General features: G+C 48.8%; 7 protein-coding genes across 7 annotated transcripts; 6 read left to right on the forward strand and 1 right to left on the reverse strand.

Moving 5' to 3' along the window:
* Positions 1 to 743: 743 nt before the first annotated feature.
* N7446_002686 (lanthionine synthetase C family protein) lies at positions 744 to 2491 on the reverse strand (the record flags this gene model as incomplete). The annotated part of the gene is made up of 4 exons (XM_058511435.1): positions 744 to 1549; positions 1604 to 1617; positions 1686 to 2256; positions 2311 to 2491. The coding sequence occupies 4 exons, from the start codon at positions 2489 to 2491 to the stop codon at positions 744 to 746; spliced, it is 1572 nt and encodes a 523-aa protein (XP_058376971.1).
* A 1007-nt stretch (positions 2492 to 3498) lies between these two features.
* On the forward strand, positions 3499 to 5120 carry N7446_002687 (putative histone acetyltransferase Spt10; the record flags this gene model as incomplete). The annotated part of the gene is made up of 2 exons (XM_058511436.1): positions 3499 to 3996; positions 4044 to 5120. The coding sequence occupies 2 exons, from the start codon at positions 3499 to 3501 to the stop codon at positions 5118 to 5120; spliced, it is 1575 nt and encodes a 524-aa protein (XP_058376972.1).
* Positions 5121 to 5526: 406 nt separating this feature from the next.
* Positions 5527 to 7512, forward strand: N7446_002688 (chaperonin-containing T-complex subunit CCT7; the record flags this gene model as incomplete). Its single annotated transcript, XM_058511437.1, has 6 exons — positions 5527 to 5572; positions 5640 to 5806; positions 5875 to 6211; positions 6271 to 6643; positions 6695 to 7356; positions 7409 to 7512. The coding sequence occupies 6 exons, from the start codon at positions 5527 to 5529 to the stop codon at positions 7510 to 7512; spliced, it is 1689 nt and encodes a 562-aa protein (XP_058376973.1).
* A 515-nt stretch (positions 7513 to 8027) lies between these two features.
* Positions 8028 to 10112, forward strand: N7446_002689 (caspase family protein). Its single transcript, XM_058511438.1, has 6 exons — positions 8028 to 8414; positions 8483 to 8645; positions 8710 to 8776; positions 8831 to 9187; positions 9242 to 9850; positions 9908 to 10112. Exons 1-6 carry the CDS (start codon positions 8341 to 8343, stop codon positions 9931 to 9933), a joined length of 1296 nt encoding a protein of 431 aa, XP_058376974.1. The 5' UTR covers positions 8028 to 8340; the 3' UTR covers positions 9934 to 10112.
* A 1538-nt stretch (positions 10113 to 11650) lies between these two features.
* N7446_002690 (uncharacterized protein) lies at positions 11651 to 13246 on the forward strand (the record flags this gene model as incomplete). The annotated part of the gene is made up of 4 exons (XM_058511439.1): positions 11651 to 11978; positions 12029 to 12209; positions 12323 to 12505; positions 12607 to 13246. The coding sequence occupies 4 exons, from the start codon at positions 11651 to 11653 to the stop codon at positions 13244 to 13246; spliced, it is 1332 nt and encodes a 443-aa protein (XP_058376975.1).
* A 469-nt stretch (positions 13247 to 13715) lies between these two features.
* Positions 13716 to 14812, forward strand: N7446_002691 (uncharacterized protein; the record flags this gene model as incomplete). The annotated part of the gene is made up of 2 exons (XM_058511440.1): positions 13716 to 13816; positions 13873 to 14812. The coding sequence occupies 2 exons, from the start codon at positions 13716 to 13718 to the stop codon at positions 14810 to 14812; spliced, it is 1041 nt and encodes a 346-aa protein (XP_058376976.1).
* Positions 14813 to 15120: 308 nt separating this feature from the next.
* On the forward strand, positions 15121 to 16982 carry N7446_002692 (uncharacterized protein; the record flags this gene model as incomplete). Its single annotated transcript, XM_058511441.1, has 5 exons — positions 15121 to 15504; positions 15555 to 16027; positions 16082 to 16199; positions 16247 to 16425; positions 16484 to 16982. 5 exons carry the CDS (start codon positions 15121 to 15123, stop codon positions 16980 to 16982), a joined length of 1653 nt encoding a protein of 550 aa, XP_058376977.1.
* Positions 16983 to 20461: the final 3479 nt, after the last annotated feature.

Here is a 20461-nt window from a genome sequence, read left to right on the forward strand (position 1 = left end):
CATTGGAGGCATGGCAGGTGTTCAAGGATGTCCCTCAACCAACCCGGTCGGGGGCCACCATATATTTCCGACAGAGCTGGTGGAAGATGAAGCGTATGAGTCATCGCTCTTACTTCTTGTCTGGCATATTTGAGGGTTCTTCTGAACCGAGTCAGAGCCACTGGTATTGGATCGGATTATTATGGTTCTACTATATATATTTCGGATTGACATACCGTAGACTGCGTCATTGTCTGTACCAAAGTGGGATGCTGGATCGCCCCAGAGAAAAGGCACAAAAAGACTATGCCATCGATGACAGACTAGAGATGCCGCGCACAAGTCGCTGGATGGGATATAATGAGCAATGATTGCCCAAGCATCTCTGTCCGTGGCGGACTCATATGACGGAGGTATGAGATCCATCCCCGTTGCTTCAATATGATCTTGGGATAGTGGGTGGAAGCATATCTGTCATGTCTGTAGCATATCAGAAACGAAGCTTAAAAGAGATGGCAAGTCAGCCCTGGAGCCCTTGGCCTTGTGCCCGACACAGCCACGGAGTTGACGGCGATGTATAGAGGGTCCGTGCACAGGGCAACCTCACGTGGCTCTCCAACTTACAACTACTGGGACTGCTTACAGCAAAAGTCGAATAGACTATAGTCAATAGAGATCGTGTATATTCATTTCCAAGGTCTTAGTATACTATCTGCAACCGAAAGGGTTGATTGATATGACGTCACTTCATAGTTGGGGGCCATTCAGTAGAGCCCAGTGGCCCCATTTCCACCCAGAGCTGGGAAGCCCACCTGCTTCCGTAGAGCTTCTTGGAATGCTTCGTCCTTTGGAACGCCAGATGTAGGGCAGATACCCTGTTCAATTAGTTCCATTTTGCGCAATTTGGCTTGGAGCACCGCGCAGGTATCGGCCCACGCACAAACATTGCCGGCAAGGCCCTCAAACAACGCATAAGGCGCATCCGGCATGCGGTAGTCCTTGTCTGAAGATGTGGGAGAGGTATTGTATGGTCGAGTCTCACGTGCATGCAACATAAATGCAAGTGCACGCGAGAGGAAGAAGTCGCCTGTAAGCTTCTGGGAAACGTCTGGATTTGGTAACGTTGACAGCTGGGCGCGCTGGAGGTATGCCTCTCGGCCGTTGTCCACATTAATTGACAAATACTCGAAAGTATGATGCAAGAGAAGCCATGGCCAGGCATTTCCTGAAATGCCGTGGCAGAGACTGCCTCCCTTGGAAAGCAGTCCTTCTTCCCAGACACGCTCAGTGCCCAAGTAGATGGCCTGGTCCCAGGACGGATCCCAATGGGCACGGGTCAAGGCGGTGTTTTTCAAGGCAGCAGCTAGAAGGATCAATAGGCCCGGGGTACCGTGACACAATTGAACTAGCTCGGAGCGTTGTCCGTAGCTGAAAGGAGGTAATGCCATTGGGAGGTGGCCATTACTGGAAATGGACAGCTTGCAAAGTGCAGTGATGCTATCACCAATCACGGGAAGATGTTCAGTCAACTCATCGGGTTTAGCCGAGAGGAGGATGGCCAGAATGCCAGCTGAAACAGATTATGGTTAATATTACAGGTTTAGAGGATCAATTGCATACTTACTGATTCCATGGACCCTATTTGATATCGTCAGTGAGTTATAGATCTGTTATAGATCTGTTTGTGAAGAATGGGAATCACTCACGCCCCAAAACAATAGTGGTCTTCCATCCATGCGTACATCAATGGATGTGCCTCTTGATCCCCGTTCTTTTCAATGTAACTCTTCGAACCCTGTCGCCCCGCATCGACAACCACACGAATTAATTCAGGGATTTTCCCCAGAACAGGAGTGAGGGCTTTCTGGGTTTGTTCATCGAAAGTATGGGTCCGAACATTTAGTAGGGTCCAAAGAAGTCCTGCTCGACCAAAAATCATCTCATCTCCACCCATTCTGCGGCCATCATGGGCAACAAGATGTTCGTTCTTCAGTGCCATCTGCACAGCATCGAGAAGACAAGAAATGTCTTCCACCGCGATATTGGCATTTCCATTTTCCCAGTCCTCCTTTGCAAGTGCAGCCAGAATACGTAGAGTAATGGCAGTCAAGGGCGAAGAAGAGCCAGTTGGTGACAAGCGGGATGGCAGCAGAGGTGCCTCTGGCAAACCTGACGGAATTCGTTGCAGACCAAGCTGACGGTAATTCATAGAGGTCTCTTTGGTGTCTTCTAACATAGATGATTGATAGTCCAAGCGCAAAAAGGCAAGGGCAATACCTGCATGACCGGTCAAATGGGTTACATAATTAGAGATAATGGGGCGTTAAATACCAGGGAAAGATCTAAATATGCCATGAGAACCCCAAGATTCGGGGAGGGGAGTGTTCTCTTTTACTTGTTCAGCTCCATTGCGAACAGCAATACGAAGTTCCTCAAGACTCGTGGCAAGAGTGGCGGTATTGATTGTTGGTGGGGTCAAGGTGTTTGGGAAGAACTGGGGACGTTGCATCATGTTGCAGGATTATATAGATGAGCTGTCTGATGTTGGATTGCTGGACTATGGCGTGCTTTGAAGTAAGTCAGATTCACTCTGCAGGATCGAGGACTTCAACTCTTTTGGCGGGGGGATCTCACTCCGGCGAGACGAGCCTTAGGCATCTTCCCAGCTTCCCCTAGTGCAAGATGATCTCTCAGATTGACCAAATGTCGGTGTCGAATTAGATCCACCATTGCACTACTAACCGAAAAAAGGAAACATGTAACTAACTAAGTTAACGTAATTCACATGCGAGCGGCCCACCCAAGCGAGCGGCCCAGCTCAAAACACCATACTAAATGGGATAAATTACAACTTGATATCTTAACAACCACGTTTTCAATTTACCTTACTGCTTGTCGATAGCCATTAATAAGTCTTTTCAATGCTATATATCAGCTTCAAGGAAATTGATAGGCTGCAATATCATGATATCGAAAATTACGTTGCTGTGAGCCAGAAATATAAATATCTTAACCACTAAGTCCAAGAAATTCTCCAAAGTCCCTAAATAGGCTAAATATCAACATGAAAAGCATTAGGCTATAATGCGAAGTTCTTACACACCACCGTTGTTGAGATATCAAGTTGTAATTTATCCCATTTAGTATGGCGTTTTGAGCTGGGCCGCTCGCTTGGGTGGGCCGCTCGCATGTGAATTACGTTAGATATGCATTCGGGCCTGAGAGATCAGGCAGTAAATTTGTGCCTGAGTGGGTGAGTCAGCACTGAGTCAGCGGGGACCACGACTTGCGTGCGGCCATTCCGGACTCGAGAATACTCACGCGGTCCTCGAAGTGCGATCGAGGACACCCTTCTAGAAGCCAGGGCAGAATGTCAGTGAACAGACCCCCCTGTCAAGTCTCTTTCCCTTGTTATTTGTAGTTTTTATATTCTTCTCGTATTTCCCAGATTTCACAGGGAGATTCACCACTGGACATGCACTAACATGACACACAGTGAAATCGGGAAATTCGGGCATCATGTCTGATGTACATGGGGATTCAGAGCTCGTTTCATCGGGCCCTGGGCTTGACTATCCGCTTGCACTGGCTCCGCGGCAGGTCACTCTACGAGATCGAGTTACAATTGCCACGCTGGTACCTTTCGCCTCAGCAGAGGAAATACCCCGGCCCCTGTTGCAGTATCTCTCAGATCAATTCAACAAAGAAATTGAAAAGGGAGATACATATGCCATGACCGAGCCCATTCCACTGGCCCAGTTTGGGCGGTATTGGTTCTCCAACTTCGGTGTTGTCATGCTTCTGGGTGACATTGAGAGCACCGAGCAGACACATGCCATGGACCGCGCCGGAGCAAATTGGACCAAGCTCTGCCTTGGTGGCTTTCACATTCGGCCTAACTACCCTGGTCGTAGTAGTCATGTCTGCAACGGTACTTTCATTGTCACAGACGCTGCTCGAAACAAAGGTGTAGGTAGGCTTATGGGTGAAGCGTATCTGGAATGGGCGCCCCGTTTGGTAAGTACCGATGCCAACGCTGTAATCCAACTTTCTAATCCCTGCAGGGCTATACATATGCTGTCTTCAACTTGGTCTATGAGTCCAACGTTGCATCATGTCGATTATGGGATTCCCTTGGCTTCAAACGAATTGGACGGGTCCCTGGTGGAGGCAGACTTAAATCACAACCCGGAGAGTTTGTTGATGCAATCATCTACGGTAGAGGATTGAGTCTGGATGGCGAGGATTCCGTGTCTCAAGATCGATTCGAGAAGATCCGCTATTACTTAAAGCATGACAAATACCCCCGTGGTGCTGATCGAGCTGAAAAGAGTCGGCTTCGCAGTGCAGCGACACATTACAAGCTCCTTGGCGGCGAGGACGGCGAGCCCGAGAGACTGATGCTGAAGGACAAAGAGGTGGTATCAGACCCGCAGCAGCAGTACGAGATCTCTCAAGAGGTTCATCTCAAGCAGCATGCTGGGATAAATAAAACCACGGCAGCTATTGCAGTCAAGTACCATTGGGTACGAATCAAAGAGACTGTCAATCGGGTGATTCGTGACTGCCCACAATGCAAAGAAACTGTGAAGGCACCACCTCTTCCCGGAACCAAAGAAGAAGATTCACCACCCTCGGAGACTGTGTCGGAGAATATGTCCAGCATCGAGGCCAGCCCAATGGAACCGCGTCCGACTCAAAAGGTGCCGCAGCGGATAGACCAGCCCATGGACCAACCGATGGAGGAAGCACCCGAGCAAACTCCAACCCACAATCCTTTCATGCACCAACCCATTTCGACAGCTGTGCCTGGCACAGTACATCCCATGGCTGGATTCGCTCCCATGCCAGTGGACCCCCAAATGATGCAACTAAACCAATTACGACGTTACCAACAACAACACCCCATGGGCTCTTTTGCCCCCGGGCCGCATAATATGAACATGAACTTTGACGATGCAATGCGCTATCATACGGCTAGCAATGCCTATCAAATGATGGTAGACGACGGCTCAGATCCTTTCCGGCAAGATGTGCTTGGGCTGGTGAACCCATCCACACACGACATGCAGCATGATGCCGACTTACTCGCCAAGTACGAGTATGGGAGTCCATCAGACGGGAATTACGACTTTACGTGAAAAACCTACTATTACTTTTGGGAAGACTTTTGTATCTTATTATCTTTTTATTTCGGTATTTCGGTATTTCCTTTGGCGTGAAGACCTGGTCTGGGATACCGATACTCCACCAGTTGACCGTGGGCAGTGGATGTTTTATGCTAAACGCTGAGCATCCTATTTCTTCCCAAATGACATATTATAAATTCATGTACACACTATATTTTTTTCGAGTAGTTTGTGTACTGGTATACCTTTGATGCGTAGGGTTGAGGAGCCCTGATTGGTCACCGCCTTGCGCGACTGGGGGGTTTTGGGGGAACAGCTCTGGGAAATTTTGGCAGATCAACCCCTCCGACGTTCCAACTCAACATACCCCTTTTCTTATTCCTTTTTTTGTCGTTGAACGGTAATATCCGATTTCATAATGGCCTTCGCCGGCCAAACCCCCACGATTGTGGTGCTGAAGGAGGGTATGTGTTGTTCAGTGCGGGCAGTTTTGGTGGGATTCAGAGTGCTAACTGCATTTTCGACATACAGGCACAGATGCTTCTCAGGGAAAGGGCCAGATCATCTCCAACATCAATGCTTGTGTCGCCGTGCAGGCAACAGTCAAGAGCACTCTCGGTCCTTACGGTGGTGATCTCCTGCTTGTCGATGCCAATGGCAGACAGACCATTACGAACGATGGAGCTACAGTTATGAAGGTGCGTTGAAATTATCGGACATCATACACCGGGCGCAATGAAAGATGGTTCTGACATTCATCTGATAGCTTTTGGATATTGTGCATCCCGCCGCCCGCATCCTCACGGATATCGCCCGGTCCCAAGACGCCGAAGTCGGTGACGGAACAACCTCTGTCGTGGTCCTCGCTGGTGAGATTCTCAAGGAGGTCCGTGATCTCGTTGAGCAGGGTGTCAGCTCGCAGACCATCATTAAGGGTCTGCGGAGGGCAAGCGCCATGGCGGTCAACAAGGTTAAGGAGATTGCGGTGGACATGATGGACTCGTCGGTCACCCAGGAGAAGAAGGTCGAGACACTAAGACGGTTAGCAGCGACGGCCATGAACAGCAAGCTCATCAAGCGGAATTCGGACTTTTTCACAAAGAGTGAGCCCCCTGTCCAGTTCCCCCAACGAGCTGCAACGCTAACAACGGTTGTGCTATAGTGGTTGTCGATGCTGTGCTCTCTCTCGACCAGGATGATCTCAACGAGAAGTTGATCGGCGTTAAGAAGATTACCGGTGGTGGCCTCCAGGATTCCCTTTTCGTCGACGGTGTAGCTTTCAAGAAGACCTTCTCCTACGCCGGTTTTGAACAGCAACCTAAGCACTTCAAGAACCCCGGGATTGTGTGCCTGAACGTCGAGCTTGAGTTGAAGAGCGAGAAGGATAACGCCGAGGTCCGTGTTGAGCAGGTTTCAGAGTACCAGGCTATCGTCGATGCCGAGTGGCAGATTATTTACAACAAGCTTGAGGCTATTTACAACACTGGAGCTAAGGTTGTGCTCAGCAAGCTGCCCATCGGTGATCTTGCTACACAGTATGTACTCTACTGGTATGGGCTAGATCATTCCAGCTAACGTGATTGCAGGTACTTTGCGGACCGTGACATCTTCTGTGCTGGCCGTGTTGCTTCCGATGACATGGACCGTGTCTGCCAGGCTACCGGAGCCGCAACCCAGTCGACCTGCAGTGACATCCACCAGCGCCACCTCGGAACCTGTGGCGCCTTCGAGGAGCGCCAGATTGGTGGCGAGCGTTTCAACCTCTTCTCCGACTGCCCTCTCGCCAAGACTTGCACCCTCGTCCTACGTGGTGGCGCTGAGCAGTTCATTGCCGAGGTGGAGCGCAGTCTGCACGATGCTATCATGATCGTTAAGCGCGCTCTGCGCAACACAACCATTGTCGCCGGTGGTGGTGCTACCGAGATGGAATTGTCCAGCTACATGCACGGCTTTGCCGACCGCAACGTCCCCCACAAACAGCAGGCTGTCGTCAAGGCCTTTGCCAAGGCTCTCGAGGTTATTCCCCGCCAGCTGTGTGACAACGCCGGCTTCGACGCTACAGACATCCTGAACCGCCTTCGCGTGGAGCACCGCAAGGGCAACGTCTGGGCTGGTGTGGACTTCGACAACGAGGGTGTCCGTGACAACATGACCGCCTTTGTTTGGGAGCCCAGTCTGGTCAAGGTCAACGCCATTCAGGCCGCCGTGGAAGCTTCTTGCTTGATCCTGAGTGTGGATGAGACGATAAGTAAGTGACTCGAGTGTTCTATCTGTTTCTTGTATAACTAACAATCCCACAGAGAACGAGGAATCCGCCCAACCTGGTCAGCAGCGCGGTATGCCACCAGGTGCTGCCCAGCGGGCCCTCCGCGGCCGTGGCCGTGGTATGCCCCGACGCGGTTAAACCAATTGATGCAGGATAACCCGATGATGTTCGATGATATTTCTAAAAAAGGACCCTAAGCGATGAATTGTCATGGCTTGGAGTGTCTGAGATAAATTTCTGTTACCAGAGTACAGGGAGAATAGAGAGTTTGTAGGCATAATCAGACCTGATACAGTCTTCCGTACATAGTGAAAGTTCTATCCGATCTACATGCAGGTGATTTATCCGGTGCATCTCAGGGCCGAGCCGATCCGCGCACGGCCAGACAGTATTTGGAATAGAACTTGTTCATACGGAGATACATTCGTATACTATTACAATGCCAAGTCCGATCTATTAACTCTTGCATAGACGATCTAATGACACCAACTGTGTCGGGAGATATAGACCTAAGTACATAATTTGCAAGTGCGAGCCTAATAAGCGGCCTTGACAGGGATTACTCGGGGCTGCCGATGCATGTCAGATATAAAGCCATAACAGTACCTTCTCCTTTTCTTTTTTTTTTCTTAGAGAAATCTTTCGTCTTTTCCAATCGTAAGCCTTATAAAGCCCTTACACGCGAATCTAGTAAGTGGCGAGTGTGACGATCTCTCGCGAGCCTACCTCGGCACTACAGTCCCAAGTCCTGTTTGATATATTCAAATCTCTTAATCTCTCGGTGAACTGCTTCTTTTTTTGGCTGTGAACTGTGAACTGTTCAAGGCTTGGCGCCCGTATTTCCGATCTGTTTTGCTTCGGATCTCCCTTACTCCACATCCATCGCGTTCTCTCTTTTATCAATCTTCTTTAATCCTCACTCTACTCCTTCCCCAAGGCGTGTGGACACAGAGAAATACTGAAGTGATGTCCTACTACCCGCCTTACTCGGGCGCGCCGGGTTACCCCCCACAGCAGTCTTATCCCCCGCAACAGTACCCGTACGATGGCTTCTCCTATCTGATTCTGGCGCAAATCTTTCGAGAAACTGACTAGGATTGAACCGCAGACCAATGCATCATCAGCAGCAACCATCTTATGGCGGCTATCCTGGCCAGTCTTACCACCAGGCACCGCCGCCGCCGCAGCAACAGTCCAACCCGTACGGATACAGCCATTCACCCCAACCGCCTCAGCAGCCATATGGAGCGCCCCCGCAACATGGATACAATGTATGTGACGATATATGGACAAAGAATGCCGGTTTGGATTTATGATATTGACGCCGACTTCCAGCAGGGTCCGCCGTCGGGTTACAGTCAGCACGCGCCCTCGGGGCCACCAATGCAACAAGGAAGACCAGGTTCGTCATCCTTTCGGATATCATCATACGGCGCAAGCTAACCTGAACATCTAGCCTACGGACAAAACGGTGGTCCCCCACCCCCTCCTAGCAACCCCGTCTCCTTCGGTCACGGCGCTCCGCAAAATTACAGATTCCAATATTCCACCTGCAGAGGCAAGCGAAAGGCACTGTTGATTGGTATCAATTATTTTGGTCAGAAGGGTCAGCTGCGCGGATGTATTAACGACGTCAAGAACATGTCGACCTACCTGAACCAGACCTTTGGTTATGCCCGTGAGGACATGGTTATTTTGACCGATGACCAGCAAAACCCGATGAGCCAGCCGACCAAGGCCAACATCCTGCGAGCTATGCACTGGCTGGTTAAGGATGCCCAGCCCAATGACTCCCTCTTCTTCCACTACTCCGGTGAGTGTAACTGCAAATTGACACTGCTAGAAATGCACTGACACAGATATGCAGGCCACGGCGGCCAGACACCCGATCTGGATGGTGATGAAGACGATGGATACGACGAAGTGATCTACCCAGTTGATTTCCGAGCCGCCGGCCACATCGTCGACGACGAGATGCACCGAATCATGGTCCGATCCCTTCAACCAGGAGTCCGTCTCACAGCAATCTTCGACTCCTGCCACTCCGGCTCCGCCCTGGATCTGCCCTACATCTACTCCACCTCTGGTATCCTCAAGGAGCCCAACCTTGCCAAGGAAGCCGGCCAAGGCCTACTCGGCGTGGTCTCCGCATACGCGCGTGGTGATATGGGCAGCATGATGTCCACCGCGATGGGCTTCATCAAGAAGGCCACCAAGGGCGACGAAGTCTACGAGCGCAACAAGCAGACCAAGACCTCCCCCGCCGATGTCATCATGTGGTCTGGTAGTAAGGACGATCAGACTAGTCAGGATGCTCAGATTGCTGGCCAGGCTACTGGTGCTATGTCTTGGGCTTTCATTGCTGCTCTTCGCAAGAACCCTCAGCAGAGCTATGTTCAGCTGCTCAATAGCATTCGTGATGAGCTTTCGACCAAATATAGCCAGAAGCCTCAGCTGAGTTGCAGCCACCCTCTTGGTAAGCTATTGTTCTCTATCTGTGAAATTAATGGATGTTTCTGACTGACTTTTGCAGATACCGACATCCTTTACGTGATGTGATCTAGGTGTAGCTGTGTCTCCGAATAAATTATCTTTTTTCTGTAATATCGTTGGCTGCCGCTTCGGGTTGCAGTTCGCTCTAAGCACAAACTGGCCTGTAATCCATTTATTCCGTGCTTTTACATATTGAATATAATCCACTATCATATGAGTTTCAAGAAAATTCTGTCGATTGTTCAATAAATAAGTTAAGCGTATATAAGATAACTTACATATGTTCATCAAGCTGATGACAAGAGGTGGTAGATAGATTCACGAGTAAACGAGTACTTATACAGAACATATGAGATTTATAGTTGAGAAAGCTGAATATCAACTCCGCGGCAATCAAGGCTTAATTAGTAGAGACTCATGGAGGTACGTAAGGATATCTATATAGATACGTGGAAAGGAGAAATTCATGCAGAGACATGCCATGGTATACTTCGAAAGTGAAGAAATGGAGATACAGCACTTCGTTCATCAGTAGATAGGTAACCTTGTAAGTTCCAGGTGAGTTGCCGTAATGGATTGATAATCTAGGACGAAGGAGCTACAACTGAACAAAAGAATTGTCAGAATAGAGCTTCAAAGGTGGAATCAACATCAATAGAATGGCATAAAGTGGACCGATCCAAGAGGTTCAAACTACACTTGGGATTATGCGGATATCTCTCGCCCACCGGGCTGAAATACCAAATGCAGACCAATTCGTCAATACGAACTGCAGTCCAATCCTTTTCACTTTTTCACTCAAAGGTTCAGCTCGGAAATACTTCTTTATCCCGAGCTAATGGCATAAAATGCCGGAAAGGGTTTAGTCTCCGCAAGTTTCCACTGGACCAGTTCTTCACGGATCTATAAAGAGTCGGTTTAACCTTGGAATATTCCCTATATCGCCTTTATTCGTGTAAAACTCACACAACTGTATAAGGTCAATCTGAATGTGATAATTTGGTGAGATTGCGATTTATTCATGTGTCATTACTGTCTATTTTGGGATATCAACTGATGACGAAAAGCATTGGTCTTTCTGACATCATTGTAGAGAACTATCTAGGTGTGCTATCGCGAGAACATATGGGTAGTACATATGGGTAACGCATTTTGGTGTTGCCTAATAACTTAATTGTGTGTTTTTTGTTCTTCTTGTGGACAAAACACAGCATATCGCTCGCTCTCCAACTTCATGGGATGAGCCAGATAATATAGATATGGCTAATAGGGCTAGTATTAATCGGCTCCACTGGCGGAAGAGCTGACCGAATGATATTAATATGGCGCTTTACGGCTTTCATATCCTCAGGAGTTTCTTCATATACCAAAATTTGCCTTCGAACAGCTTGAAGCGGCTCTAAATGCCAATACTCAACGCTTCAATGGTTTGTCGATTACGCAGGTCCTTCAAGCACGATGCAATCGTTTTTCCAACACCGTGATATCCGCCGACAGCTCCAGAAACAATTTGTCACAAGGCACGAAAAGCCGGAGATGTTTGGACTCTCGAAGGCCGTTACTCTTACCAAGATGGAGAAATTCGGACAATTCCTCGCGAGCCGGATGATGATTTACCTGCTGAACGAAGGAAGGAGCATGGCCATCGTACCATCATAAATGGGCCAACTCTCTATCCGCGCCATACGGTTCGAGTTCATTTGGAGATGGATGGAGACGTCGAGCGAGCGGATTTCGACATACCATCAACACGCAAGAACCCCTCAGTTCGCCGACTGATGTAATGGTGACTGGAATTGAAAGAGCTCGACCGGGTGCTGGTGCATCCACCGATGTCTCCGGTGGCGGTTCAGTTGGAGAGTCCAGTCAAGAGTTTGAGGGCTCTGATATTGAGTGGATCAATAAGAAAAAACTCATTATGGTCACTTACGATGGTGAATGTGATCCAATGGATCCTCACAATTGGACCTTCAAACGTCGACAAGCGTGCACTCTTATAACGTCGGGGACTGCATGCGTGGTTTTCTGGTCTTCTACAATTGATACCACCGCCATCGTATCAACTAGGGCGCTCTATCGTACAAATACCCAACTCCAGGTCTTAGCGACGAGTAAGTTAATGAACAAGTACTTAAATCCTTAAGCTAACTGAGTCCACCAGCCATGTTTCTGGTTATGAATGGCCTCGGCGCCCTGGTAACAGCACCGATCTCCGAAGTTTTCGGACGCAACCCCACATACATTCCGAGTATGATCCTGTTCATGCTGTTTAACATGGGCGCAGGGCTGGCTCAGACTGTGGTACAGCGAATTATCTGCCGTGCCTTGACTGGCCTATTCGGGTCTGTCCCAGCTGTTTTAGCAGCAGCGTCTCTTGTGGACATCTGGTCACGCATCGAGCGAGTCTACATGTTCCCACTGTTCTCCATCATTACCTTTACGGGACCTTTGGTAGACCGACGCCGGGGGCATTTGTTGTCCAATTCAAGTGGGAAAGCTGGCGCTGGGTGGATTGGATTACCATTATCTTTGGAGGAATAATCTTGGTGCTGCTTGTGCTGTTCCTACCCGAAACATACAGTCCCATCCTGCTAGACTGGAAAGCCAAAGAGCTCTGCCATCTAACAGGCGATGACCGGTACCGAGCACCGCTAGACTTCAACGAGCCTCTTTCATACATCGTCTACGCAACTCGCTATATCGACCAATCCTTCTCTTCGTGACGGAGCCAATCATCAGCGTCCACGCCTTTTACCTCGCTGTCGAAGTCATCATCCTCTACACTTTTATCTCCGGCTATGCCTCTATATACGGGAACATATATCATTGGAGTACAGGCTTGACAGCCGTCGCCTCCTTAGGCATCGAACTCGGAGTGCTCGTCTCCGCACCAGCCGTCCCAATAGCAATGTATTTTCTCCGCCGCGAGATCATTCGCAGTCGCACTCGAGGCCAGCACCGCCCAGACCCCGAAATCAGTCTGTATATGGGCATGTTTGGTGCGCCAGCTATCCCAATTTCCATGTTCTGGATGGGCTGGACCGCCCGAGAGTCCATCAGTTACTGGAGCCTGCTTGCCTCGTCGGTAATGTTGGGCTTTGGGGTGCTGTGCATCTTTGTTTCATCGTACCAATATGTTGCCGGTTCGTTTGAGCTACATGCTGCTAGCGCTCTCTCAAGTTTACAAGTATTGCGGCTTGTTGCTTCTGGTGTTATGGCAATTGTCTCGGAAATTATGTGCCGTAACCTGGGCGTTGCTTGGACTCTGACTGTTCTGGGTGGTATCTCTTTCGTGTTTTTCCCTGTGCCGTATGTTTCGTACTGGAAAGGGCCGCAGGTGCAGGCTCGGAGTCGGTATGCGCGACGAAATGAAGCTTAGTTACAGTACATCCACCATTACAGCCGACCAGCGGGGCCTTGGTTGTATTTACACTAGAATATATCGGATCATTACTTAATATCCCTTGAAAATATATTGATACAAGAGATCTTGCAATTGGTGTTTGCAATATGTTGGTCACGTGTATGGTCTTTATACCGCAACCAACGCGCTCTGGCAGCTTGATTTACGCGTTCTATTCCACATTTCGTTGCTCCTCCTCAAATAACCGACTACAAATGGGTGTTTTCCACGGAAATAAGAGCAAAATTCCTTGAAAAGGCTGAAAGAGTGCCCCAACCCCTTCGATCATGATCGTGTTTCCTCCATGATGTCCATCATATTTCAAGACAACCAGCCCCAGGGCTACTTCCCCCGGGGTGAGAATTGGCTCCATGAACTTCCCTTTTTGCCCCATGGATGGGAGACAACCAATAGCCAAGGCTCTGGATCCCTTAAACATGCCGCAATGAAAGCGCTGTTAAAGGACCAATCGCAACTGAAACCCGAACTGTTCGAAATTGTCCCATGGCATCTAGCAAAATACCTCTGGGATGCTCTAGCCCGGTGGTGAGTTATTGATTTCTTCACCAGCCTTGTTAGAACCGATTTAACCGGTCCTATAGCAACAAGCAGTCACTATACATGTGGAAAATCATGGCCACAATGTACCCTACACAATTCCCTCAAATCAGTCCCTATTACTGTCTAAGCACTGGCAGTCCCAGGAAACCACTGAAAGCTTACATGGGGATGCTCAACAACAAAGACTTCCGGTGGAGAGCAGTCCTCACACTTGCCTCTACATGTTGCTCTCTGACAGAGCTTTCGGGTATCCCAAATATCAAGAACCTGGTCGCTCTGGAGATTTGCATGCCCCGAGCAAACCAGAGCCAAATGAAAGAAGACACAACCAAAGAGCAAGCTTCTTTGCAAGATGGATCCGTGCGTAGTTGGGTCGAGATGTGGCAGTCCACCACAGCACTACAGCATCTCCGAATTCTCAGAATCTACCATCAGCATGAATTGACAATCGCAGCTTTGAGATCTCTTCGTGAACTACCGGAGCTCCAGCTTGTGATCGCGTATGGATGCGACAAGATTACAAAAGAGATCTCAGGTCACCGAAAGCCTGGGAACAATATAGTCCCCATCGAAGGCTGGTCGGCTAGTAGACTTGACTGGCGACCACGGGATAAGGCACTAGCAGATCTAGGGCCCCTGCTAGATGTGTACAAATCTAATCTTGAAACAGATCCAGATGCAGCTGGGCAACAAAAACAACCCTCGACGTTGGATACAAATCTCCCGATTCTAGAATTCCAACTCCCAACCGCCAACCACAACAATCCGGAGCGGGTGGCACAACGTGCTCTGTACAGGCCGAGGTCGGTTGTGTTTTTCACTAGAGACCCTGCGATGCAGAGACTTGATCTTGAGAAAAAGGAGCGTAAGAGGGGAAAGAAGCGGTCTGAGCCGGTGGAGGGACCTAATCCGCGTGTCAGGAAGGCTGTTATGAAGGATAGAGGGAGGGATATTTCCATGACATTGGATGACTTCTTCTGAACCATATTCCCATTTACTTTGCAATTGAACTCATACTCATGATGCCTTCACCTTGTTTCTATACAAAGTAGACCAAACAAATAGAGAGCGCGCTAAGCCACTCTAGGCAACAACTTATGATGACATAATTGCATGATGTCAGGTGCGAATGACAAATATTCACTCTGATTGGCTGTGAAGCCGACCCCGCTTAATCTGATCAACATCACCTGATGACCTCAATAAGTCAAGCAACGACTTACATTTCGCAACTTTTTTATGATCCCTGCCTTTCGATAACCCATCCAAACAGGAGACACTTGACCTCCATGGCGGACAACCAAATCCCCATCAATGGGTCCGACACTTCTCTAAACAACAATGGCTCGGCCATTCCATCCCCGCGCTCTAGCACAGATTCCCGCTCCTCCACACGAAACCTCCGCGTTTCACACATGCCCGCACCGAACCACCAGCACAGACAAAGCTTGAGCGAGTCCCTGCGCGGACCCCCCGGGTCTCCCCGCGCACGCCGGCAACCATCCCTCACTCAATCCGCCATCCAGAGCCTGATCGACAATCCCCCGCCACCCAAGCAGAGTGACCCTGCGTTTATCGGTCGGGATTGGCGAGAGATCTCAATTGGAGAGCTGGTTAGCCCGGATGATCTCAAGTTCGTGGAGCTTGATACGGGAATCGAAGATGCTACAAACGTGAGTATATCAATGCCGGCACAATCGACTCTCACTAACTTGATTCCTAGGTCTTGATTGACTCCGGTGCGGCTGTACTTTTGATCCGCGAGACTCCTGAAGCCACTTCTGCCGTCGGCACATTCGATTACGCTGACCTCAATTCATATCTCCTGCTAGCGGCAGGGTTGACATCCCCCGATGAAGCGCACCAAGCATCGTATGAAGAGCTGGCCAAGAAGGCCCACGATGGAGTGCCTATTCCGCTGCGGGATGTCAAGAAGTTTGGCATGGAGAAAGAACCCCTCATCAACTTGCCCGCGTCGGCAAATGTGTTGACCGCCGTTGAGACCTTTGGCGGAGGTGTTCACCGAGTCGTCGTGGTCAATGAGTCTAACCCCCAAGAGGTGGTTGGAATCTTCAGCCAATTTCGCCTTGTTAAATTCCTTTGGGAGAATGGCCGGAGCTTCCCTGTCATCGAGGAGCTCTACACACAAGCCTTGCGCGAGTTGCGGATTGGATCTCAAGAAGTGATCTCGATCAAGTAAGTTGTTTACCATGAATATGCTTGCAACTAGTCTAACATATATTCCTACAGTGGCGACAAACCTCTTTGCGAAGCTTTACATGTCATGAACAATGAAGGCGTATCATCCATTGTCGTGGTCGATAGCCACATGAATGTCCTTGGCAACATTTCAACAGCAGACGTCAAGGTATGTTATGTGCCACCTCTGGCAATACGTCTACTAACAATTGACAGCTCCTGACCCGGTCATCTTCACTGCCACTTCTTCACAATACCTGCACCCACTTCATTTCGGTCATCCTGTCTACACGAGGACTGATAGAAGGCAAAGACTCGTTCCCTGTCTTCCACGTCAATCCAGGGTCGACACTGGCCCATACAGTCGCAAAGATTGTGGCAACTAAATCACATCGGTAATTGCTATATAACTCCAAACATTAACAGTCAGGATATCTATACTAATTTCACTAGACTCTGGGTGACGGATCCAATGTCCCCATCCTCCTCAGGACCGCCAACTCCATCACATTCCGCTGCACACGTCCCTCTTCCCCCTAACATAAGCCAACCAGCTGCAGGATCGCATATTGCAAACTCACCTCCAGCATCTCCTCTTCCTCCGCCTTTGAGCCCCTCAGCACAGTCCGCTCAAAACACAGCTCCGCACCACCCAGCTCCTCTATCCTTCGCGCCCACAAATTCAGGCTCTCAGTCTACTTCAGGAGTTGCCGTTCCACCGCCACTTACTCATTCAATTCCTGCTTCAGCGCTAGATGGAGCCCGACTTTCTGGACGCCTAGTTGGAGTCGTGAGCTTGACTGATATTCTGAATCTACACGCCCGAGCCAGCGGACTCAGTCCAGCTGATCCAGCCGAGTCTCGTAGCCGCCGTCGACGCAGTAGCTCGTCGAGTCTAAGTGTTCGCCGCAGCGGCGATATTGGCCGGGAGCTTTTCAGCCGCGGCATGTAACGAACCATTCCAGACTCGAAGTTTGAACCACTGTTCTCGGCTACGCTGCAAATAGAAGTCCACTCGTTATGTCCGACATGTTCAATTGTGCTATCAGGACAGCACGCTCGCATCAGTCATGGATCTTTGTCACAGATTACGAATTTGCGCCTTGTGGGAACCTTTCATTGTCATTTTTACCAGCGGATATGATTTCCTCTGTGGATTAGCATTACGAAATACTATGTCAAATCACTCGTCTAGTACATGTAGTTTGTTCTACCAATTTTTGGTCTAAACTTTGCCGAGCATATCAAACCCAATAGGTACATTATACACTTCCAGCGAAGATCGACACGCCGGACAACTCCGAACCCGAACCATGTCTCTATAGAGATCAGATACCAATCCCATGGCTAAACAACCCTCACGCTTAAACACGGACATGATGCAACTTTCCAAACTTCAAATTTCAAATTCCAAATTCCAAATTCCAAATTCCAAATTCCAAATCGGGTCGCGATCCAGCAAAGAATACCAAATCCGGCCCTGCCCTCGGGTTTAGGAGAACAAAAAGAAGCCTAACGGAAACATTTCCCCCTGGTTCAAAACCAATCCAATTCACCACCTCAGTGCCCTCACTGTCCCATCCAGGCCGATCCAACGGCACACTAACCGCGCGACACACGCAACGCTATCCACCGATCCACCCTGCACATGCACAGATCACATCAGCGGACCACACTAATCGCAGATCGCATTGCATTTGCTAGTAACCGCCCTCGAATCCCGAGATTAGACATGCAAGATTGGCTTTTTTATGACACGATCATGGCGATCACTTGATGATCTTCCTTGGCGTGTAACGTACTCTCTAATTGGCTTTTGCGATTGTGCTATTGTGCTATTGTACTACATGCAAGTCTTTGCCATTTTCTTGTACTCTGGTTGCGGGATTTTACTCGCTCGTCAGATTTGGTGGGCTGCAGACTCGGCTTCGCCGGATTAGGGAATTCGTTTCTTTCCGACATTGCTTAGTGTAGATATGGGGGGTTGGGGTCTGGTTATCTGGTTATTGTATTTAAGCATTTTCTTTATCTTTTGGAGTATAGCCCTGAGTAGGAAAACTCTTGTCAAACAAACATTACCTGTTTGTCTCAACTCAATCAATAGTCATTCTCCTAAGGAGATACACTCTCCGGCAGACTTGTATTTTCTGAGATTTGCCATATATGACGGCCTTTAAACGCCGAAACACGCTGGAAGATATTCCAAATACAATGTCTGGCTTTGAATGGAATCTACAAACCATAGTAAAATCCGAGCTCGGAATAACAAACCGAGTCTGATGTCAGCGCTAATCGTAAGCAAACTATATCTCCATCTATTGTCTACGCCTAATGTCTATACGTATCCATCATGATAATTAGAACTAACCACCGAGGGTCATATTATGCAATACAAACTCTCCTTACCACGGCCTCGCCACTAACATGGCGAATCCAACACAGAACATCGTCTAGATACTACACATAAGAAGATCAAATGAGAGTATTCACTCACACTCACATAAGACACAACCACCGGTTCACAAAAGCCTCTAGCGACAACGTAAATCTGATAGGCAATACCAAATACCAAAGAATACGAACGTGCAAGCGAAGCCTAAGAACGCCAATTAAGCCTAGACCTATCTGCATACAAGAAATCTGGGGAAACCAGCTGACCTCCCCAGCAAACCTCCACAGCCACCTCGCCTCCGGAGAATCCGGTTCTCGCAAGCCACGCCCCACTCCTCATGAATCGATCGGAAGGCCCGCCCAGGCTGGTGGAAATGTACACCCCTGGATATCCGGGTGTGAGAGTTGATATGATTGGATAATCTATATCGAGGAATTCATCCCGATTAGGACGGTGGGAAGAGATGGGTTTGGGTGTCTTTTTCTTATTTTGTTGGATCGAGAACCAGAATTTAGGGGTGCTGGTGGGGAATGTGATATGGTATGATATGAATGTGATATGATGTGGTCTAGATGAATGCCTATGGGTGGACCTTAGTGTAATATTGTAGTCACTGCAGTTCTTGCCTCTGGCAAAATGGGGTTTCCTTTCTTTTTTTTTTTTTTTTTTTGAGTGTACTCACTATAACCAGTTACATACAGCGGAATTTCTTACCAACCTCTTCTTTACGTTCTAGGCTCACGTATTCTAGTGTTATCTTTTTATGATGAGTACAACTGAGCAAGACTTTGAGAGCTCCGCCTAGAGTGAAGATTCTAAATTCGATTCACCTAATTATCCGCCGAATTATGTCTAGAATATGAAAGCCTTAGGCTCTATAGATGGCGTTAGATACTTCATTTGAGTTTCCTTGATTGCCATCGTTCTGCAAGGTCATTCCTCGAGCGAGGTACCTACTTTCCTAACCCAGGGCGTAACAATGAGTTACCTCGTAGGGAGTGACCCAAAGGCCATATAGGAGCTAAAGCCCCGGAAGGAAGCACATGAATATCGACTCCGCTTCGCAGAGTGGGACTTCAATTGGTATATTTCGAGCCGACAGCAGGATCCGAACCTGCGTCCTCCTAGGATCTCAAAAAGATAGCCACAACTATCCTCTGTCCCTACTATTGAAAGCCAGACGACGCTCTATCGTTGCGCTATCCTGCTGGCAGAGAGACCCTAGGCCTGCATTGGGCTCCGGAGCTTGGACTTGATGTCAATAATTAGGTGGGAGGCTAACAGGTGGCACGCGCCACCCGAAGTGGATCCTTCTGACGCCTTGGCGAACCTTTTCATTAGAGCCTCCGGGCTTCACAGTCCAGCTTTGTCAAATCCACCATTGTGACACTAACTATGCTTAGGCTTTTGAATCGCTTGTAAGATCCTTGTCAAGGCATTGCTGGACTCCTGGCAGGCAATGTGTTTGCCCAGGGATCAGACCTCCTTTGTTTTGCTTGCCCTTAGTCCAGAGGACTATTTAGTCTGCTGCTCCTCCATAGAAAATCATCGTCCTCTTGGATTCTCTTCTCCCTCTCTCCTCCGTAGGAGCCTTCTGCCTGTCAGCTCCCGGACTTGTGAAGTGGACTTTGGCTCTTCCTGTGACTTGTCTGACATGCCGCCACACCTTGCAGAGCAGTTTTCTGATAGGAACGCCACCGCATAGATTTCTTGACAGCTCTAAAAGCCATGCGTACTGGAGGTAAAAAAGGGACAACGGCGGCCCACCACAGTAGGAACTTCTAGCTCACATAATGACAATGCCAGTCTTTCCTTGCCCGAGCCAAGGAAGATGCAAGTATATTCGGTAGTGATAAGAAAGGGCGAATCACTCAAAACCGAAGTAGTTGAATGAAAGAGAAGGCACCGAACTATCCCAGTATGTCGCCTTATACTCCTAGAAGCTGCGCATCACGCCATTTTCCTGCTGGCTCCGTAAAATTGCTTGTAAGCAATCTTTATTATTTTCAATTTTTTTAACGCCCGTGGCAGTAAGACTT

The sequence above is a fragment of the Penicillium canescens genome, assembly GCF_028828765.1.
Source record: "Penicillium canescens strain IBT 15451 chromosome Unknown utg000002l_segment0_segment0, whole genome shotgun sequence".
NCBI classification, from domain to species: domain Eukaryota; kingdom Fungi; phylum Ascomycota; class Eurotiomycetes; order Eurotiales; family Aspergillaceae; genus Penicillium; species Penicillium canescens.